Source organism: Lipophrys pholis, assembly GCF_963383615.2.
Source record: "Lipophrys pholis genome assembly, chromosome: 1".
NCBI lineage: Eukaryota > Metazoa > Chordata > Actinopteri > Blenniiformes > Blenniidae > Lipophrys > Lipophrys pholis.
Window position 1 is genome coordinate 851348 of NC_137635.1, and position 20848 is coordinate 872195.

Consider the following 20848-nt stretch of genomic DNA (forward strand, 5'->3'; position numbering starts at 1 on the left):
GAGACTTCAATTGTTTATTATTAGTTCTGGTTTTCTTTTGTACGGTTGCGTTTTAGTTTTTTTTGCATTCGTTGCATCGTTTACTTAAGTTCATGTCTGAGAGGCGTTATAAGAAACAGTTTTTTTTATATAAATAAACCAATAAACAATCAATAGCTCTTTTTTCTCTTCATTAATAGATTAAACTCAGAAGGAGCATCTGGACTGGCTGGTTGGCTGGTATATCCACCATCTGATTCAATGATCTGGGTCAAAAAGAAAAGATGCTGAAAAAAAGTCCAAAACACAATTTTAACTCAAATAATTTTCTGTTTATTGTTTCTATTAAAAGCTTCACCATTGTATAGCCTTTGAACATGTTTGTTTTTATTGCCCACATTTTATTTCCAATGCTCTGATGTGTGTCACATGGCGAGACATAATTGAAATGTCCAACATCCTTGTTACGACGGGCTCCTTTGGAGGCTGCAGTTGATTTGATGCATGCGGTATCCAGAATTACATTATAATCTTTTTAGAAGTTATCTTATGAAAACATCATAAGATAACAATAAAATTGCTCTTGCGAATGATACAAAAAAGTTTACACAACACAACACAGTCCCAACGGGACAAACTGGAAAAATCTTTTCTCCCTCGGTCAGATGACTGGCAGCGTTCCAGGCAGAGGGCATGACGTGCTCCAGGAAGCAGCAGCCTCCTCCGGCTCAGACCAGCAGAGGTGAGGATGGCAGGTCAAACACAAGCAGCAAACATCCATCCAACTGTGGGTGAAGGCGGGATACACCCTGGACAGGACCTTTAACCCTTTATCTGCCGCTTTATGAGCATCACTCGGAAGCACACACCTGTGTGAGGTAGACGGGAGTGGGCGGGCCCACCGGATGGTGCTCACTGTGATGTCACATCGTGTGTGGAAGCGGAAGGATTTGATGAGCATAAACCTCCATAAGCTACGACCTAAAGGCTTACAGGCTTTGCACCCATCTGTCTCTCTCTCTCTCTCTCTCTCTCTCTCTCTCTCTCTCTCTCTCTCTCTCTCTCTCACCCACAATCCTTCATGTCACCTCTTTCTTCAACTTCTTTCATAGTCGCTCTGGAATCCAGGCACTGCCTCAGTATGAGCCAGATAGTTCAGACATCCCAGCACGCCGCTTAAATAAATAAGAAATCATCTTCTTGGCGTTGTGTTCCTACGTCAGACCAGACTGAAAACGTCATGTGACATGGCCTCTTTCTTCTTCTCTGCACACTTCAATGACAAATACAGCAGAGTCAGCGTTTTCTCTGGACCCGAGGAACTTCTTCAAGAGACACAGAATGTTGTTAGTATTACAGAGATGAACACTGGGGGTTTCTTCATCATGGTAAATTCTAGTTGATGCTGAAACAGTCTCAGACCGTTGATCCTACAACATCTATAAGCAGCCCTCAACTTGATGAGTATAAAAATGGGAATGTATCCCAGGAACATGACATGTTGGCCTCTGATGTTTTCTTCACCGCTGAAGTACAAAGAAGAAAAGCTCAGCCGGATTCAAGAGGCACAAGGCAGCAGCAGAACAACATTCTGCCCTGAGATGTTCAGGGAGAAAACGACGCTCCCACGATTGAATTATCTATAATAACTGTCATGCGTTGAGCGAGCAGTGTGTTGGGGCTGCTTTGAGTCCTGGACAAAGACAGGGTCTGTCGTCCTGGTGAGGGTACTTCCTGTCCTTCTTGTCCTGTGACTCAAGTGACCAAGAAGGTTTGAGTTGAACAACCTCTGCACGTATACAGCGTGTGACTTGGTCTCAAAATAATGCCAGTTATGCTTTGCTGCAAAATAAGACATTGAAAATACTAATTCACATCATAGCGTGTTGTGTCTCTACAATAATTCAGTGAGCATGGTGTCTGATGTTCTGGTTGTGGGCTATGTGCTCTAAAAGGGACTGTAGTGTAAATATCTGTTTTTGGTTTTTGTTTTGTGAGATTCACTTAAAAGGTGGATGTAATATTGATGAAATACCTAATTGACATGTACCCAGATAATCGGGAATCAGGTGAAAATGTTACCTGGCAAATTCAAAAAGATAAAACAAGTTGACCCATTACTATAGTCATGTTTGTACTTAAAACTTTAAAGTTGTTCCTAGTTGCAGTGCAGAGTATAAGTGATGATAGCTTTTTGCAAATACTAAACGCTTCTGCCTAAAAATGATTACAATCTCAACATCAAGCCCATTTTAATGCTTCCTTGTTGTGCAAAATACAGAGAAATAAGAAAACTTCTCCTCTAGTTTCATGATTTATGTTTTAACAAACTGAACCTGAGCGCACGGCTGTGACACTAATGCCTCTTTGCTCAAAATAATCTGTCTCAGGGTGGTTTCAGCTACTCTTCAGAAATGTGTTTTTAATCTGTCATTTGTACAGTTTGCTTGGTTTTGGCCTAAAGGCCTAATGTTTGATAACACTGCTTTACACCTTTGCACAACCTATGTTGCTTCTGGCGTCTGATGCACTGAAACGGATCAAATTACGATCATATGCAAAGATGTTATGCTGCTAATCTGTTTCTATAATCCTGACACTGTTTTTACGAATGAACCAGATGTTTGTAGTATGCAGAGCAGGGTGCAGGTTTGTCCTGAGGACCCCCGTGGACGTCCTCTGCACCTCCTGCAGGCGCGCGCCGTGACTGGCGTGTCGCTGCTTAGTGCGCATGCGCCAGGCGACTTGATATGAACGCTGGTTCACGTCTCAAGACATCTCACACCCAGGTACGGACACTGCGCGTTTCTGAGTCTATCAGCTCGTTATTCTTGTGCCTGCGAAGTGTTTCGTCCCTCGCGGTAGATTTGACTCTCGTCTCTGTCCCCGCGGTTGTTTAATTTGTCCTCCGCGGCTCTAAAATTGACGCCGTAACAAAGTCCGAGGCTGGACCGGATTCATGAGTGGTGGGTACCCGGCGGCTAGCTGCTGCTGCTGCTGCTGCTGCACCACATCTCTGGTGTTTCTTAACATCTCCGTGTTTTCCGTCATTATTGCATGTCAGACAGTTTGGTGTGTCTTTGTTTATTGGGGGGGTGGTGGTGTAGGGGGGGGGTGGTGGTGTAGGGGGGGGGGGGGGAGCTGCTGAAACGCTGCTGACAGCGCCGTGCTAAAGCTAGCAATGCTAACTTGGCAAGTGTGAATGGAAAAGGCTGTTTGGAGCTTTACTCCAGAGGTTAATGTTAAACACTGCGTGACCCGACCAACCTAACGGCGTGTCGGCTCCTGCTCTCTGCTCGTGGTTAACGTGCCACGCCGTGGTGGGAAGCAGCGAGGTCAGGGAGCGTCGCGTGCGGCTGCACCTCAGTGCATGTTGACACAGATGCAGCTTGTCTTGTCATTTTAGCTGATTGCAGACTGTGTTCACTGCCTGAGCCTCTGCAACAGCAAATGAATGCCGTCTGACGGCGGTCGGCTTCAGAGGCACAGCTCGATGGCTGCACCACGTCTGCACCAGGGCCAGCAGTGAGCCGGCATCAAGACGTTGGCTGGGAGTTTTCTGGTGCATGCATGAACATCCAACCTCAAATGCTGGTATAATGCAACTGCAACACACTGTCACATCTCCTCTGCATGCAGGGGCATGTGTGGTAAAGCAGTGTGCCCTTCTATCAGTACTTTCATGTTGAATAGGATCTGGAGCTGAGCGTCTGCGATTTCTCTGTCTGTGATGATCTTCACCGACAGTCAGCTGGTCTGTTTTAACATCCCATTACATAAGATGGTGTAGAAGTCCTATCGTTCTGGGACAGATTCATTGAAAGTGATGGGTCTCTTGTGATTGATAATCTTATTTAAATATTTAAAATAAATATCTTATTGAAATATTTATCTGTGCAGCTGTGTGGATATCCTGCTTTTTCATGTATAGGTTTATGGTGTTTTATCCCTTGATATTCAAATGATGTGTGTCAAGATAAGCATGCCTATATCCACTCGCAAAGGGTCCAGAATACAAACTATGAGTCTATATTGGCAATTAATTGTGTGTCATATATTGGCATGTATTTTATTTTATCACTCAGACTATTTTATTTTATCACTTGGCTTCACAGAAAACCCCTAAGCTTCCTGAAAACGATGTTAATACGTTATCGGCATGGTTGGAAAATGGGAATGTGTCCGTCTGAACGCTGTCATTAAGTTTCCTCTCAGCTATTTTCTTTTTTTTTTTGTTTTTGTTCAATCAGTCAGTTTTTAAATTATGATGACAGCCCACTGTCCCTCTTAGAAAGTTTCTATCTACAGACTCATCCTTCTCCATGTGACTTGTTTTTAAGCACATTATCTCGTGGTTTTATGGCTGCCTGTGTTAAGCTTATTGCAAGCGATCTTTGGACATGCGCCCATGTGACGTGTTGATATGATTTGATGACTGTATGTGAACCATTTGCAGTGTAAAAGATTGGCGTTGTTGTTCTTTACATCATGTTGTGAGTAAGAACTGATGGGAACTGACCTGAGTACTACTAAATAGTAACTGCTGGTGAAGTTTAGTGGTTGTAATTCAGAAGTTCTTTTTCCTCTCATATAGAAGCCAGTTAAATCTGTGAAAGCGATTCCTGCTGTAAAGGTCCTATTCAGTTGGTTTTTTAGTTTAAATTCCTTTCAAGCTACAGATTTACTCGGGTTTTTCCACTTCACAGTTGTGCTTCTTTCTGTGTCGATCTAATAGAAGTTCCATAATGAATCTGATTATTGCTGCAGAACATATTTACTGCAGGCATCAGGAACACGTCTCTTTAATTTCCCACATTTCCTTATTCACCAGACTGTGTGAGGCTGAGACATGTTGTTCTTTCTTTACTCTGTGTCGATCATGCACGTCGCAGTAATGGTTTATCTAATTTTCTAATGATGCATTCTAATCTCAGCTTTTCTATTTCTTTGTGCCCTCCAGTGACCATCATGGGCAGTTAGTGTTAATTGTCCTATTATCTGCTGTGTGGAGGCCTGAAGGTGAGGAATACCTTGGAGCGATACGTCCTCCTCTCTTGTGACTCGGGGAGTCCACCAAGTTTACTGCACCATGGCTGAGGAGGAATATGGCGGCTTTGTGGACTGGAGCCAGATGGGGGACCTGGCCAAGAGCAGCGGGCCCACCAAGGTGGACTGCAAAGACCTGAAAGAGTTCAAGCAAATGGCCCGACAAGGCTACTGGGCCAAGAATCACAAACTACGAGCACAAGTGTACCAGCAGCTCATCAAGGCCATTCCCTGTCGTACAGTTACCCCCGATGCAGAAGTGTACCGCGACATCATGGGAGAGGCAGCCACAAAGAAGCCCTGCTCCCTCGCCCCACTTCCCGAGTTTGTAGATGATAGTCCTGTACCGCACTACTGCCTGAAGGCGGAGGCGGTGGCTTCAGCGCATCGGATCATCAGCTGCGTGGCTGGACAGTTTCCAGACATCTCCCACTGCCCAGCACTCCCAGCCGTTACCGCACTGCTCCTGCACTTCAGCGCGGATGAAGCTCAGTGTTTTGACCACATCAGCCGCATACTGGCTTGTAACGAACCAGGGAAGCGACTGCTGGACCAGACGTTCCTGGCGTACGAGTCCAGCTGCATGACGTTTGGTGATCTGGCCAATAAGTACTGCGCCCCGGCTCACAAGCTGATCGTGGCCACGGCCCAGGATGTGATGGAGGTGTACTCGGACTGGCAGCGCTGGGTGCTCGGTGACCTTCCCTTCAGCCACATGGTCCGGGTGCTTGATGTGTACCTGGTAGAGGGCTATAAAATCCTCTTCCGTGTGGCCATAGCCCTGCTCAAGTTTTACCGCAAGTCCAAAGCAGCGGCCCAGGCGGGCCAGGGGAACCAGGAGCAAGATTCAAGCAAAATCAGGGCCGATATCCAGGCATTTGTAAAGGGCATCGCCTCCACCGTCACCCCTGACAAGTTGCTGGAGAAAGCCTTCTCCCTCCGTCTGTTCAGCCGTAAAGAGATCACTCTGCTGCAGCTGACAAATGAGAAGTCCCTGCAGCAGAAAGGAATCACTGTCAAACAGAAGCGGTAAAGTTGATAATATTGATATTATTTCTTCTTTTTTATTTAGGGACTGAGATACTTTTGATGGATTTACCTTATCAAGAACATGGTATCGTTAGAAATTGATGAATTGACTCTGGTTTTCAGGACTTTTGTAGTCTATAATGTGTCATTGGTAATATCCAACTGAACCCAGCCGCACCCACAATGACTGGACCTCGAATCATGTAATCTCAGTTGTGTGGATAGAATAAGTTCCTCACAGTATAAAAAAGAACCATTTAGATTATTTAAAATGTTGACAGAGCTTCAGTTGAACAAGGTCCTGCAGCTTTGTTTGATCTGCGTTGCTTTTTCCATCTTCCTCACCGTCTCTTCTTGTTTCCTATTATTTTGGTTTGTTCCACGGTTTTCCCTTCAAACCATCCTGTCTCATCTGCTCTGCACTCCTGTGTTCACCTCACTGGTTCTTGTACAGTTCTAGGTGGGTTTCCATCTCCACGCCACCCTTTTTCCCCTCTCCACCCATTTATCCTCCAATAACTTTACCATTCTGCACGCTTGCTGATTGATAATACTTCAAATGAGGAGATGCTTTGCTTAAGTGCTTCCATTTCTGGTTCATCACCAGCTGTGTGATCTCCGTTTGGCTGTTGGATATATTGTCCTGACCCCCTCCTCGTCTTCTCCAGGAGAAACGTTCAGCTGGCTCTCAACCCCGACACATTTTCCTCTGAGATCGTCAGCGCCAAAGAGATGCACGACATCTGGTCGTGGATCCCCGAGCGTTTCGCCCTGTGCCAGCCTCAGCTCCTCTTCACCACCTCCAACCATGGATGCAGCCTGAACAGGTACACGTCTCAATAGTTTCACCTTAAACTTGTTGTGACAATAAATAGTTATGCATTTTACAGTCTTTTTAAAGTCTGACATTTGCACTCGGTATGTTTATCGTTCTAATTTAAACTCCTTTACCTGCAGATTCTACTCCCACTGTGACGGCTATGAGCCCACTTTGCTCCTCATCCGCACCACAGATGGCGACGTAAGCAAGACTTGCACCCTGTAGACGGCGAACTCTCCCGCAAACACCCCAAAGATTTCAAGTTTTAAGAAGGATTTTGTTGGAGGGACATTTTCGCTGATTGTTTTCCTTCCTGGTTTTCATGGATTACAAACTACAGTGTTAAATAACATGTTATATTCCTGTATATTCTCAACTCAAGAACATACTGACTTGAATATTTAGGATATATAATACTGTGAAGTGGAGCCAAAACAAAATGGTACTGCAATTACTCAATTACTAGTTCCTGTCCGAAGTAGTTCCTTCTTGAAATGAGGAACCAAACCTTTTCTTTTGCTGTTTCAGTCATTTAGCATTTAAAGCCAGTCCCAACACGGCAGTGTGGATAATGTTTACTACTTTATAGCAGATTCATGTGTTTCAGAAAAGACTCAGGTTTTATTTTCTTGCTTGACTCCTGCTCTGTTATAAAAGTTAATAATCACACAGACATCATTTAATTGGATTATAATACCATTTCAAAGATGGCAGTCTACCACTGTCATGATTTCAAAGTACTTGTTAGTAAATTATGTACATCGTTTTAGCAGATGAATCTATTTTAGTTTATTTGTTTTTTCTTATCCTCTCCAGGTATGTGGCGCCTTCTTGTCTACAGACTGGGAGGAGCGAAAGAGAGGAGGCAACAAGCTGAGCTTCTTTGGCACCGGAGAGTGTTTTGTCTTCAGGGTGAGTTCATTTTCAAGACGTGAATTTAGTTTTTACTTCTGGAGGCGAATGCAGCTGCATCCTGGACATTTCCTCCATCAGAGGGCGAACACAGAGACAGGATCACATTCACACTAAAGGGAAAATTAAAGTGACCAATTAACTAGAGGAGATTCAGTTTGCGCAGTACTACATTACAGCCAGCAGAGGGTGCCATCCACCTTGATCTGGTTTGAGTTGGGCGCTGCTGCTTCTCTTGAGAAAAAGCCTGTTTAGTAGGTCACACTTCACCAGACAGTATCATGCCTGATGCAGAACCGACTCCACAAACTGCCGACGAGGCCGGTAGTAACACAGCACCAGGCTTAATAATAGTGCTACAGCTTGAAACAGAAAAGCACACTGGTCCTCTGTATGAATTATTCACTTGGCTCTGCTTGCTGATGCACAGCTGTGGACTGTTGTGAGCCTCCAGACCAGAAAGCACCACCATCCCAAAGAGCAATGCTTAAGCACACATAGATGGGGGAACTTCTGTAACCTGACCCAGTCGTACCTGACACCGCAGCTGACACGCAGTAGACACCAGCCAGCTCCTCCCAGCATCTGTTACATGGCCTGGAGCAGAAGAGGAAGCTTTACTTTATTATGATTATTACTGTTATCCCCATTTGTAACATGAAGTACATAACTGAGTCAGTATCAATTTGAGTGTGTTTATGTGACATTCTTAGACCTGGTGGCGAGGGAGGCATCATAAACGGACCACAGACACTGGTTGATTACAAAAGAGACCGTCTGTATCATCAGTGACCCCACCCTCCCTGGACGTCCCCTGCTCTCCATGCTGCCCCGTGACAACAAACCCCTAATCCCTTAGGATAGAATAGAATATAGGTACAAAGAACCAAGTTAAATCTAAGTTGTTCTAGTGTTTTCAGTGTGTGAAAAAGGTATTGATTCTGGTGACTGAAAAAGATCAGAACGCCAATAAACAAAAGCAGCAGTTGATTAAAAAGGTTCGTCATAGTTGACTTTAATAAAAAACATTAAAACCACTTGGCTTGAGAAAATTAGTATTGTAACGAAGATGTTTTATTTATTATTGTACAAGAACTCCAAACAGGATGTAGTTTTGTATTTTACTGAAAAGTTCCAGGAGCTGCTTTAAGATCAGTAGAAGTACTGTACAAATACACACCTTGTAAAAAATATCCATTCAGAGGAAGTTTGCATTAGCCTCGATCCTAAACCAAACAATTATCAAACTATTCAAATGCTTCTGATTCACCTTCTTATCAATTGCAGCACTTTGCATCTCTTACAGTTAATGCCAGAATAAGCAGATGTTTGATAGTATCTAGAGGACGTGAATGTTCTGTATGTGTTTTCAGTACTTCCCCTGGTAGGATAATGGTGATAGTTAGATCATCTTTCGATCTCACAGGAAATGGTGTGGTTACAGCTGGAAAAAAAGCCATTGGTGTGAGACAGGCAGAAACACGGTGCCTATTCATTACATGAAGAAGCTCTTACAGGTCTTTTAGTACATTTCAGGACCTTCTAATACACCTCAATGAGTAATTCTAAACTGTCCAACTAAAAGAGAAGCGCGCTGAAGTGCATTTGTGTTCAAATAAGCCAAGGTAAAAATAAAATGTGATTAAACCGGGTTGATGATGTTTTCATTGCTTTGGTTGGCAGCTGAAACCGGAGATGGAGCGCTACGAGTGGGTGGTGATCCGTCACCCTGAGCTGGCGTCTTCCATCAAACGACAGGAGCCGGAGGACCCGGCCTCCTCCGAGGGCCCAAATGCAGACAACAGCTTACAGCAGCCAGAGAAACCTGCTGGAGAGCTTTCGCCATTTCTGTCCGCCCGCCACTTCAACCTCAACTCCAAGAATACTTCCATGTTCATGGCGGGAAACTTTGACTCCATCATCGTGGGTGAGTGGATCGTCTCAGTGTCTCTCTTACTGCTGACGTCCGCTCGTTAATATGACCTGAGAAACATGCAAATTAAGGTCACTAACTCATCATGTTGTTTATTCAGGGGGAGGCGACGGCAACGCTCTGTACATCGACTCTGAGCTGAATCATGGACGCACCGGCCGCTGCACCACGTTTGACAACCCGCCTCTGTGTGCAGAGAGCTTCCAGGTTTCACTGCTGGAAGCGTGGGGCTTCCAGGACGCCATGGCCTCGTAATGCAACGCACTCACTACATAGGTTCACATGTACGTTCACACTTTGATCTGACGTGGACCAGGTTTTACCACGTAAAGATGCAGTATAATACGTAAAACACGGAGAAATGTGGCTGGTGTGAAGTCTTAAAATGTTTTCAGGTGGAAAACGAGCCTGAATCCGTCCTTCAAATTCATTTATTTTATTTATTGATGCATTTCATCCAAATTTCAACATATGAATGGAAACGTGATAGTTGTGTTTACTTTCTTTATTTTTGTATTTACCAATTTGTACTGTGGTGGTGTAATTATATTGAAGTGATGATGGAACAGGATCACCTGTACTCGTCCTCCTGTCGACCAAACCTTTGACTTTCTGAAATGTAATGTAGGTTTATTTGCTGTGCAGCTCGTCTCAATCTGCCAAATCCAGTTGTACAGTTTAACTCTGCAGTCTTTACATTATGAACTCAGATCTACAACACGTGTGAAGTCGACTCTGCTTTAAATGTCGACGGAACTCGATAGAGATGCAATGAAGCTCTATTAGGTCTCTTCTGACTTCTTTTCTTTTGTAAGATCGTGTTTTGGTTCATTGCACTTTCGATCCTCTGAACATAACTGGGAGATCTGCTAAATGAACTGAGTAAATGTCTGGATGTCAGTGGAGATTTTGAGTTTTGCTATTTTGCACTGCTTTCTTTTCAAACCTTTTAGGTTCACTTTTCTTTTCCTGTTAACAGAAATACGCATATTCCTGTCCTGTGAGCCTTTTCTGGGTAAAACATACATTTTCATGGTGTGCAGGTAATGGAGAGATCAATGCAGCTCCTTCATCCTTTTTCTTTTCCATTTTCCTGTTACTTCCGTCCTTTTCCTGTATGAAGATGGTTTGTAAGAAGTCCTGTTGACGAAGTGTTGTTGAGGTTACACGTCTAACTGGTATCTGTATGTTAAAGTATTTGCGCCGATTATGTGTCAACAGTGTGAAAACTGCAAATGTGAAAATACAGCATTGTGCTTTAAGTAGACTCGGCCTGCGTTTGTCTTTTCTTTTTCTGTTTTTTATTTGTCTCTACTTGTTTTTATCCTTCCAAATCTCTGACTTCTGCTCGTGCAGTGAGATGGTGGCGTTTCTTCACAGTGTCACAGATGTGTGCCAGATGCCTTCGAGTCACCTGATCACATTTAGCTCGCTCAGCACCAACACATCCAACCTCCACTCCTTTTCTTTTTTTAATGTCACTCCATTGCTCCAGTGTGATTTCAAACATGCCTTCTGTGACTGCTTATATCAGCAGTGATGGTATAAACTGTTTCTAGTTTTACGAGCGGCTTTACCTCCTCATAGCTTTGACGCTTTACCTTTTTTATTGGTCAATCTCTAAAACATGAAAAATAGTAGTTTCAGCCTCTGTTGTTAAAGGATCCTAAACACTTTCTAGTCGGTACAAAGATCTGCCTTTACACGCTGCTTATCAAGTCCCTTAAAGATGCATATTCCACCATTTGTAGCTGAAATTGCAAAATGTACTTTAGCACTGAGTTGATCTCAAAACAATCTACACTGGATGGAAACTACACACCGTGTATAATGAATTTCTTCTAACAGGTTTTCATACTTTCAAGAAATGCATTCATATACACTCAATAGTTGGCATAACAATTTCCTTAACTTATTTATTACCTTTGTTTTTACTATTGTTACTTTAGTAGAAAGCACAAATACCCATATAAGGTCACGATAAAGAGACAAGCGACATGAAAGATGTTCTATGATTTTTACTTTATTTTGAATAAAAGCACACTAGAGACTTTATTTAAACTACTGAAACTTTATGACTATTAGATTCCTCAGACGGGCCTCTGCAAACACTCTATTTTTGTTTTGCAGTTTCTTCTTTGTGGAAGTTGACGATGAGCTGCATGACTGGAAAATATTTAGCAGAAATGAGTCAGATATGCTTATAAGTATGTCTGCTAAGCTCTTTCTGCTTTCATTCAGTTTGGCTGCACAGTTCATTTTAATCCCTGTGATTGTATTTTAATTAAACCTAATAGGGCCTACCACACAGGGAACGTAGATACAGTACATTATACAGACACAGTGGCGAACGGCAGCAATTTAGCATTTTATTACATGTTGGAGTGAAACAATCTCTGAATCGATGTTGATGCAATATTGCTGTTTAAAAATGTATTCTCAATTAATTTCCAGTGGATGGGTCGGTGCCTAATCCATCAGCAGAAATGCTGCGTCCTCCATGGCAAAGTGGTGCAGTAATTCCCTCTTTACACTAAGTGGCATTGACTCTGTCTTTGGAAGGCAGCGTTCATTCAGGATTCACACTCTGCTAATCGCACATGCACTTCTATATTTAGCTGCTCCTTTGGGTGTTGGTCTGGTGCTGCTCCTGAAAACTATGCTTTCCAGCCTCAAGTAGTAAGATGCTTATGTGTTTAACCCTACACTGAGACGGGCCTTTGCTTGATCGCCCCTCAGTCAATGTGCCACTGACTTGAGGACACGGGATTAAGAAGCAGATAAGAGCTGTCATAAGAAATGTGATATACAAACTGAATATTTCTATTTTATTGGGGAAAGGAAACGACACCAAACATGCATTTTGAGCAAATTGTCATTTATTTTCATATAGAAAAGCAAATTTTGTTTTATAATCCAACATTTGTCCTTCTAATCTATTTTTTTTATTTATTGTATCTATCCCCAATGACAATGAATGAAAACTACTCATGTTTTTGGATTTAACAGTTAAGAAACAGTAATAGGTTTGATTGTAGCCCGGCTTGATGACTTCCTTTATTCATACCTTAGAAACACACTGAGAGGTTCTATATTTAGACACCGATGCTGATCTGACGATACATGATTTGGCTGATGAAGAGCCAACTCAAAACCCTGTCGCTATCCATAACAATGTGTGGTGCCGTGTTTTGTTTTTAACATCAGGCGATTGTAAGAATTTTCCCTTTTTTCCCCTGATTCTGCATCTCAAAGACTAGACATTAAAAAAGGCGTATTCCTGTCCTCTTCTTGATTATTCATTAATTCCATCCCGGATCTAGAAAACCCCACCCAAACAAACAACATGTTTATCATGCAGCATGCTGTTAAATGAGCTGGAAGAAGGAACACACTATGATCTGATCACTACAGAAAAGCTACATCATGGCTCAGGTTGAGTTCAGTCATCCATCAGAGGAGAAACATAGAAAGCATTAATCTCGTTCATTGTGACCTTTACATCACCGGTGCATTGCTCCTCATACACACATGATCATCCTTGTCTAAGGCTGATTTAGTGCTGTATGCTGTGCCGCCTCTGCATGTGTTTGAAGGGAAGGGGGGCCTGCGATGCTCCTGGAGATGTACCATCAGGAGTGATGGGGCTTTACAGTGGGCACTGGGGGAGGGGTCCTGTACTGCTGACTTGACTGGCATTGCAGAGGGAAGGGGATGGATGGGAGATGGAGGGAGAAGGAGGAGGCACGAGACTGCACATGCTCCCTCTGAGTCACATGGAGGCGTTCTTCTTCTATGTCATGGGGTGCCAGCTCTCTTGACCTCCTCCTCCTGCAGGATCTCTGAGCATGCACTAGCTGGGAGCTGCATGCTGTAGCATGGTGGTGATGGTGGTGGTGGTGGTGGTGGGGGGGGGTTCTCTGTCCTCTGTCCTCTCCCCCATTGAGCACACTCATCCTCAAATTCTCTCACTCTCAGGCGCCTCTTTGCAGCATGTCACAGTTGACTGTAAACCACCTTTAGTTGCATGGCTTAGTCAAAGTGTGGCAATCACTTCCAATCACTGCAACAAAGAAAAATTACGGTAGAATTTTTCCAATCATATTAAAAAATGTTTATGGTGTATTCAAAGATGTGTAGGTATAAAATATTCCCTTTCCCTAAACATATTTTGGGTATTCCATCCCTCTTGTTCTGAGGGGGAAAGCGTGGCTATCAAAGGGAAAGCCTGCAGCGGAGCATACCAAAGTGACTCTTGATAGGGGGACCTTCAAAAAAACAATTAAAACATAATGCACCATATAAAGCGTTGTCTGAATACAAAACGTATCAATACGTTTTTACATTATCTTTTGTTGTTATTTTACAATCCTCTTGTAAGGTACACTATATGTTACAGGGACTTTAACGTCACTGCCCAGGCACCCCTTCACTCAGACGTTGATAGGTTATCCCGTACGGCCGGTCAGGTGATACTTTCCGCTTCGCCATTTTGTGCCGCTGCGCCGGGTATTTATCCGAGTCGTGACTGTGAGCTTCACTCTGCTAGTTAGCTCAGCTGAGCGCACGGTCCCTGCTGTCACCGCTGTTTTGTATGTATCTCACGCCCGTGGCCTTCGATTGCCCCCGTGAAGTGCCATTTCTCTTTTTGACCCACTATTGACGAACGGTTTTGTATATTTTAGTTTATTTTTATACGCGACTCGTCAGTAGAAATAATGTCTGGATCTCCTGAATACTCCCCGTTCTTCGCGGTGATGGGTGCCTCTGCGGCGATGGTGTTCAGCGGTGAGTTTTCACATTTAAACTTGTCGACGAGTCACAAAGTGTTTTTTTTTAATCGTTTTCTATGAACTCGTTTCGTACATTTAGCTGTTAACGCTGCTTGTGAAGCTGACTTTTATAAATGCTACCTGCTAGCAATGCTAACGTCAGCGTCACAACGGCCATCCATTACTGTCATTTAAGTAGATTTAAGTTTGAGCATTACACCATTTTTTTTGTTGCATTTGACCTTTTTCCAGTTAACAAGTGTGTGGTATTTAATATAGCTTTTTGCGTCAACGACTTAAAATACGAACTCGTCATGTCTAATTAGCCAGTGGTGCTAGCTTTGACGTTAGCCTCCCTCAGTTGACGTGTGTCTCTGTAGAGTTAAAACAGAAACAGATGCCAATATACCTTGTTAAAAGATTATTTTGATATTTGATTATTTGTAGATAACTGTTATAAAACCTAAAGAGCCCCACTGTGTGTCATCGACCATCCACACAGCTGCCAGTTAGCATGTAGCAGAAGCCACTTTGAGCTGATGGCCATCTTTCTTATAAAATATCTCACTTGTGTCTAAAGCGCTCAAGACGATAGAATAATTAGTGCTTGTAATCATTATTTGCGTCAAAGTCGACTTAATTACTGAGCAATATTTCCGTGGTTGTCCGAAAATGGTTTCACGCTTGACAATTCTCCCCTGTGACATCAAGACATTTTTTATTTTTAGTTGTAAACTGCACTTTGTGCCAAACTAAAATGGTCTTTGGAAACCGTGACCAGCAGGTCGACTTCCTTATTGCCCCTAGGAATGACACTGAGTCACATGATCATCACATGACGAGACTTCTGACTGGGAATCACCGTCTGATCTCCGAAAGTGTGGAGAAGTTAACAATTTGTTCACCGAATCCGTGTTACGTAAGCAACACATCTGTGTCTGTAGAGGAAGAGGGAAGTGGGAATTTAGTTGTTTTATTTGGTAATTGGTCGCAACCTCTTTCTTTCTTTGTATTCTGTCTTTGATCATTCAAGAACAATGGAAGCTTTGTTACTGTGATCACACTTGGTTGGGAGGGATTCTGTGATGGAAATATCAGTCAGGTCCTACATGTACATGACCTGTTTTGGAATTTCAAGGACTTAGCCTGGTATTTAAGTGCATGGGTGTTAGCTGCAGTAGTAGTAGGCAATAAGACATATCCTGTAAATAAAATGTCAAACTCCTCTTGATGCCTAAACCACAGGGATTAGAAAAGTGGTTCTGTTGAGATTGTTGGTGCCATTAACTCCCAATAGTGATACTAGTTGGGAAGGAGTGACTGCTGGTGAATTGGCTAGTAGGGAGGAGATCACACTGGTGTAAAGAACGGACATGATATTTGTCTCGACAAATGAGGACATTTGATGATTCAGCTTAATCCTGGGATGTGCTGTTGAGTCATTGACAGATTATAGTTTCTTTGGTACCTCGCTTCAATGTATAAATCTGTTTGTAGAGTGAGCAATAGAACATTAAAGTTAAGTATGAATCTTTATATTATCCATTGCTCCTTAAAAGCATGATCCTCAAAGCAGACCAATCTGTTGTTTATTACATGAACATTTTGTGTGAAAGATCCTCCCCAGCTGGAGGCACCTCCTGCTCTGACATCACAAGACGTCACACGGCATCCATGTATCAAATATTCTGCAGGGAGGTGGGGGAAAACATCTCCTCACCTAATCTGACGGGATTAGGATTAAAGCCCAGAGGTTGTGCTGCCTCTTCACATCACTGCCACACATCAAACCTGTAATCTCTAGGGACAGAACAGCAGTAACTGTTTAAAAATCCCAGTGTTTCTTCCACTCCGTCCTCTTCTGCCTCACCTCGGTGAGCCCAAGGCTTCAAAGAAAGGAGTCGCAGGATAATGTTACTGACGGTAATTTATTACTCTTGCTCTTAATGAGGCTGAACTCTAAAAAGAAACGGATGCTACCAGGAAGACACCGTTTCTAGGATCTTGTCTCTGTTTGCACAGGAAAGTTAAAAGTTAGTCAACTTTGCATTGGAATGGTGTTATAGGGCAATGGTACATTTTGGTTAATACTTAATGAGCCACTAAAATAATCCTAAAGTGTTGTTGGACATTCACATACTTTAGAGTTGATTTGAATTTATAATTACATGTCAATTGTACAACCAGATCTCCTGCAATACTGACCAAAATCCCACATATTTAACTATTACTAGTTTAAACAATTGACTAAATGTGCTGCAGCTCTGTGGAAGACTCACGAGTTCTTCTGTCCTGCAGTCTTTAAATTGAGTCATTTATTTAGTGTACTTTTTGTAGCATTGTGTGGTTGTAAAAAAGAAAATTACATTTTTAACACTTTTAAACTAAATCTCAACCAGGTGCAGTAACTGGTAATAGGAGGATCTTTGCAGAAGCAAAAGTGCTGAGCATTGTTTTTTAATGCTTTGATAAGAAATGCTAAATAATTGATAGATACTAAATAACATGTATTTAAATTTGCACAATTTCCTTTAATTTGCTATTGTTGGTTTTATACATGCAAGTTATCAAATCAGGCACTTCTGTGATTATTGCAATGTTATTTAAAATGTGGCATTTCCTGTCCACGTCAGCTAGACGCCTTCATATGTACTGTAGATGGCATCCGGGGGTCATGGATCAGTATCCGGGGGTCGTGGCTGGCAGCCATGTGTACATTTGAAGATTGGCTCATACATCTTTCTTGTGTCCCGATGAATTTGGCAGAAAACCCTCAGGGCGAGTCTTGGATTTAATCAGAAAGGTGCCCAGGTTCACTGACAACACAAACACAGCAGAAGGCCCCTGTAGGCGATGTGCACAGCACACTGCCTGTCAAAACGATCCCTTCTCATTTACTAGTCATCAGTCTGTTGGCCACCAAGCGCCAGTAAAGTGACTTTGCCAGGTGCTTGTTAGTCCGCCACTGGTATGACGGGTTCAATGGAAGGTCCTGAACACCCACAAGATCTGTATGAGTTCACATTTTCACTATTTTTGTTTATTCTTTTAGAACGGAGTGGATTGCTCGGTTACCCTGAATTGACCGGCTTTTTCAGGTGGATTCAATGTAAAAAAAAATGTACCTAATGCTGGATGGTGAAGTATTATATAGAAATCATATATGCTATTGGAGATATTTGACTGTAGTCGGTTATGTCAGAACTTCTGTTGTGGTAAAGTGACATGAGCCTGATGTGATTCCTGACATGCTGCTCTGATATGATGTGACTCTTCCCGTGTTGTGGTGCGGTGCTGACCAGCAGTTTATGGCTGGTTCCTCTTGTTTATTCTTCTCAATCTGTGGTTGGTAATTTTGCAGCTGTGTGGTCATGTCCCTCCTGCAGTCTCTCGGTCGTGACGTAGGTTGCACAATGCTTTCACTTCTGTCAGACTGACGTAGTTAAACCTGCTGATAAAGCGTTTTGTTATCCTTAAACTCATTACATTAGTGTGATCTTATCCAGAGAGCACGAGCTGGAGAAAGCACAGGAGCAAGAACTGCTCTTCTCTCTGGGGACTCTGATTATCTGATGCCTATGCAGAGCAATATACAGTAAAGCTCTGCAGCAAGCCAACAAACTTAGTTCTTAAATGACAGTTTTTCTGTTTGGACCGGGCGTTCACTGAAAAGGTTGATGCTCAGTCTTCCAGAAAGAAACCTTGTGATTTGATTCACAGCGAGAAATCCCCAAATGGACCCATGTTGGACTTTCATGGGGAACCGAAAGCGATAATTCTATTGTTGTTGCACAATTTCACGTACCACTTCTGCTTCATCACTCTGTCTTCTCATTTCAGTCATCCTTCTATTTGCCTGTTTAACTTGTGTGTTTGTGTGCTTTAGCCCTGGGAGCAGCCTATGGCACAGCCAAGAGTGGGACGGGTATCGCTGCCATGTCTGTGATGAGGCCAGAGCTCATCATGAAGTCCATCATCCCCGTCGTCATGGCGGGTATTATAGCCATCTACGGCCTGGTTGTAGCAGTGCTGATTGCCAACGGCATCACAGCTGATATCCCTCTTTACAAGTGAGTTCAACTCGCAACTCCTCACACAATTTGACTTGATATTGATCTGTTCCCTTTGTGGCACAGATCAATATGTTTGGTTAGCATTTGTAAATAATTAAACCGATGAATGCAGCCACTGTTTTTCTTTGTCTCTTGACATCACCGGGGATGTTTGTGTTCACTGGCTTGCACTATCAACAGGGAGACGTGTCATCACACTACAATTAAGGATTTGTTGGCTAAATATGTGGTGTTGCAATTGAGGAGTAATAGTTTTTGTGTACAGTCGTCTGCAATGTGGGAGGAGTGCAGTCTTTAATACAGGTCTTGACCTAAATCTGGAGACCAAGTTCTAAAGTTTCCACCGTTTAATTTCAGTCATTCCATGTAAAAAATAGATTTGGATGGGACGGTTTTAAAAGAGACAAACTATTTGAAATGCATGAAGTTACAAACTAAAGCCAGATAATCAATGTTGATTAACCACATTTAGGTTTGAGACGAGCTGTACTCTTGTGGCGGAGGCAGATTAACAAGACATGTGTTAATATGAACTGGCCTGCAGCGCCTTTCTGTGTGGAGTTTGCATGTTCCCCCTGTGGTGAGGTGGTTTACTCCCGCAGGTAGAACACGCGTGATTAGACTCTTGTGAGGTTCTCTTTGCTCGTCCACCTCATCAGCCTTCTTCATGAACTCAAACTCAAATTGTGCTGCAAACTGCTGGCTGGAGTGATGACAGGACACTCTTAGTGCATGAACTGACCTGTTTAGTTGACTTGACACTTCCTGCATTGGTGCTCATCTGGAAACGATGCATCTTCTAACCCTGCTGCTTCCACGTTGACGCACGTTGGCGATGCTCTCGTTTGTTTTACCTGCATCGCCTCATGTGATCCTCGGTGTGTTTGTACTCACACCTTTCTCTCTGCAGGAGTTTCCTCCACCTTGGAGCCGGCCTGAGCGTGGGACTCAGCGGGCTGGCGGCAGGATTCGCAATCGGCATCGTCGGCGACGCCGGCGTGAGAGGCACGGCTCAGCAGCCCCGGCTTTTCGTGGGCATGATCCTCATCTTGATTTTCGCTGAGGTCCTGGGTCTTTACGGGCTCATCGTTGCCCTCATCCTCTCCACAAAATAAAAACACCCAGCCATCTCCACTACAAGATCACTCTTTATGTTGCTGCTGGAGGGGAAAAAGTAGGGGGGGGGGGGTCTAAAAATCTGTCACCCGAGATGAGAAAAGTGAAGGGGGGGGGGGGAACAAAAAGAAATTGGCTCCATGAAATTGGTCTCCTCTCAACAACGTGTACAGTCGTCCTGATCCGATAGTCAACTTGTAAATGCGCAATGTAGTGATTTGTCTGTCTTGTGTGTGTGTGTGTGTGTGCGTGTTTGCGTGCGTGCGAATGTTTGTAAAAACAATTGTATGATGTAGATTCCTTCTTTTCCTCCACTTATATTTGGGCGTGGAGGCCCGGCTGAGGGAGCCCGGCCTCCGGTCTTAAAGAGCCGACCAAAGGGCCGCACAGCTTTTTTGTTTTGTTTCTTCTGTCCTCCCGGATCAACCTGGGAGTTAACACAATATCTACAGGGTCTATCTACAAAGACAAATGTGTATGGACTTAAAGAGTTTTATTATTTTTTTTATTTATAAGAAATTGTTCATTGAACTGTAATGCAGCAAAAATTAAATTCCCAGGATATATACATATATAATTATATACAGACATATAAATATCTCTATATATAGATAGATTTAATGCACTGTGGGTTAATTGTGATAAGTGGTTGGAATTCCTCTGGATGTAATTCTTGGTTTAATAATTCAGATTGCCTTTAGTATGTTGCTGGTGGAGTGGGAGTTCTGTGTGTAGCTGTATTCTAATCATTACGCGACCATTCTCAAACTTCAGTGTTTTTCCTGTAGTACTGCTGTTTGCATTAAAGGTGTGTGCGCCCTGCTCCGGGTCTCACAAGTGTATTTTCCACATTTTTTTTCTCCAGTCTTATTCAACCCCCCCCCTCCCATCTCTTGCTGTAGTTCCATCTCTCCTACATTCCAGCCATTACAATCCTGCATGGGTTTCTGTGTTTTGCTGCTGTTGGGAGTTTGACCCTGAAGGGAAGGCTAATTATTGAAGATATGACCCAGAACCTAAAATGACTAAATGTTTTGCCGACCCCTTCCAAAAAAACTAAGTCAGGTTTCAAAGACGCAGAGAGACTATCTGAGGTGGATTCTGTAGCAGGCGGCGAATCGAAGCAGGTCAGGTGTGAGTGCTGCCTTGTTTTCATGCAGGATCTGCT

At 43.1% G+C, this 20848-nt stretch overlaps 3 protein-coding genes across 4 annotated transcripts in view; 2 read left to right on the forward strand and 1 right to left on the reverse strand.

Moving 5' to 3' along the window:
- The window catches only part of LOC308118335 (alpha-1,6-mannosylglycoprotein 6-beta-N-acetylglucosaminyltransferase B-like), a gene marked incomplete at both ends in the record, with an annotated part of 44743 nt that extends 41713 nt beyond the window's left edge, over window positions 1-3030 (reverse strand). The window contains one exon of the mRNA XM_080477705.1: window positions 2954-3030. Within this exon, the coding sequence (XP_080333831.1) occupies window positions 2954-3030 (77 nt within the window). The remainder of the gene's footprint in view (window positions 1-2953) is intronic.
- Window positions 2598-10985, forward strand: tbc1d24 (TBC1 domain family, member 24). Of its 2 annotated transcripts, none has more exons than XM_080459419.1 (7): window positions 2598-2768; window positions 4940-6054; window positions 6723-6881; window positions 7012-7075; window positions 7691-7786; window positions 9470-9713; window positions 9820-10985. In XM_080459419.1, the coding sequence occupies exons 2-7, from the start codon at window positions 5069-5071 to the stop codon at window positions 9972-9974; spliced, it is 1704 nt and encodes a 567-aa protein (XP_080315545.1). In that variant the 5' UTR covers window positions 2598-2768; window positions 4940-5068; the 3' UTR covers window positions 9975-10985. The 2 variants fall into 2 exon arrangements, with proteins under 2 accessions (XP_080315545.1, XP_080315546.1); XM_080459420.1 differs by having other exon boundaries at window positions 2752-2945.
- A 3228-nt stretch (window positions 10986-14213) lies between these two features.
- On the forward strand, window positions 14214-20531 carry atp6v0cb (ATPase H+ transporting V0 subunit cb). Its single transcript, XM_080474936.1, has 3 exons — window positions 14214-14507; window positions 18378-18561; window positions 19475-20531. Exons 1-3 carry the CDS (start codon window positions 14438-14440, stop codon window positions 19677-19679), a joined length of 459 nt encoding a protein of 152 aa, XP_080331062.1. The 5' UTR covers window positions 14214-14437; the 3' UTR covers window positions 19680-20531.
- Window positions 20532-20848: the final 317 nt, after the last annotated feature.

Coding starts and splice junctions, on each gene's coding strand:
- tbc1d24 (XM_080459419.1), top strand. CDS start 5,069: ATGGCTGAGGAGGAATATGGCGGCTTTGTGGACTGGAGCCAGATGGGG. Junction 7,787..9,469: donor GAGAGTGTTTTGTCTTCAGG/GTGAGTTCATTT, acceptor TTTGGTTGGCAG/CTGAAACCGGAGATGGAGCG. Junction 9,714..9,819: donor CTTTGACTCCATCATCGTGG/GTGAGTGGATCG, acceptor TTGTTTATTCAG/GGGGAGGCGACGGCAACGCT.
- atp6v0cb (XM_080474936.1), top strand. CDS start 14,438: ATGTCTGGATCTCCTGAATACTCCCCGTTCTTCGCGGTGATGGGTGCC. Junction 14,508..18,377: donor TGCGGCGATGGTGTTCAGCG/GTGAGTTTTCAC, acceptor TGTGTGCTTTAG/CCCTGGGAGCAGCCTATGGC. Junction 18,562..19,474: donor GCTGATATCCCTCTTTACAA/GTGAGTTCAACT, acceptor TTCTCTCTGCAG/GAGTTTCCTCCACCTTGGAG.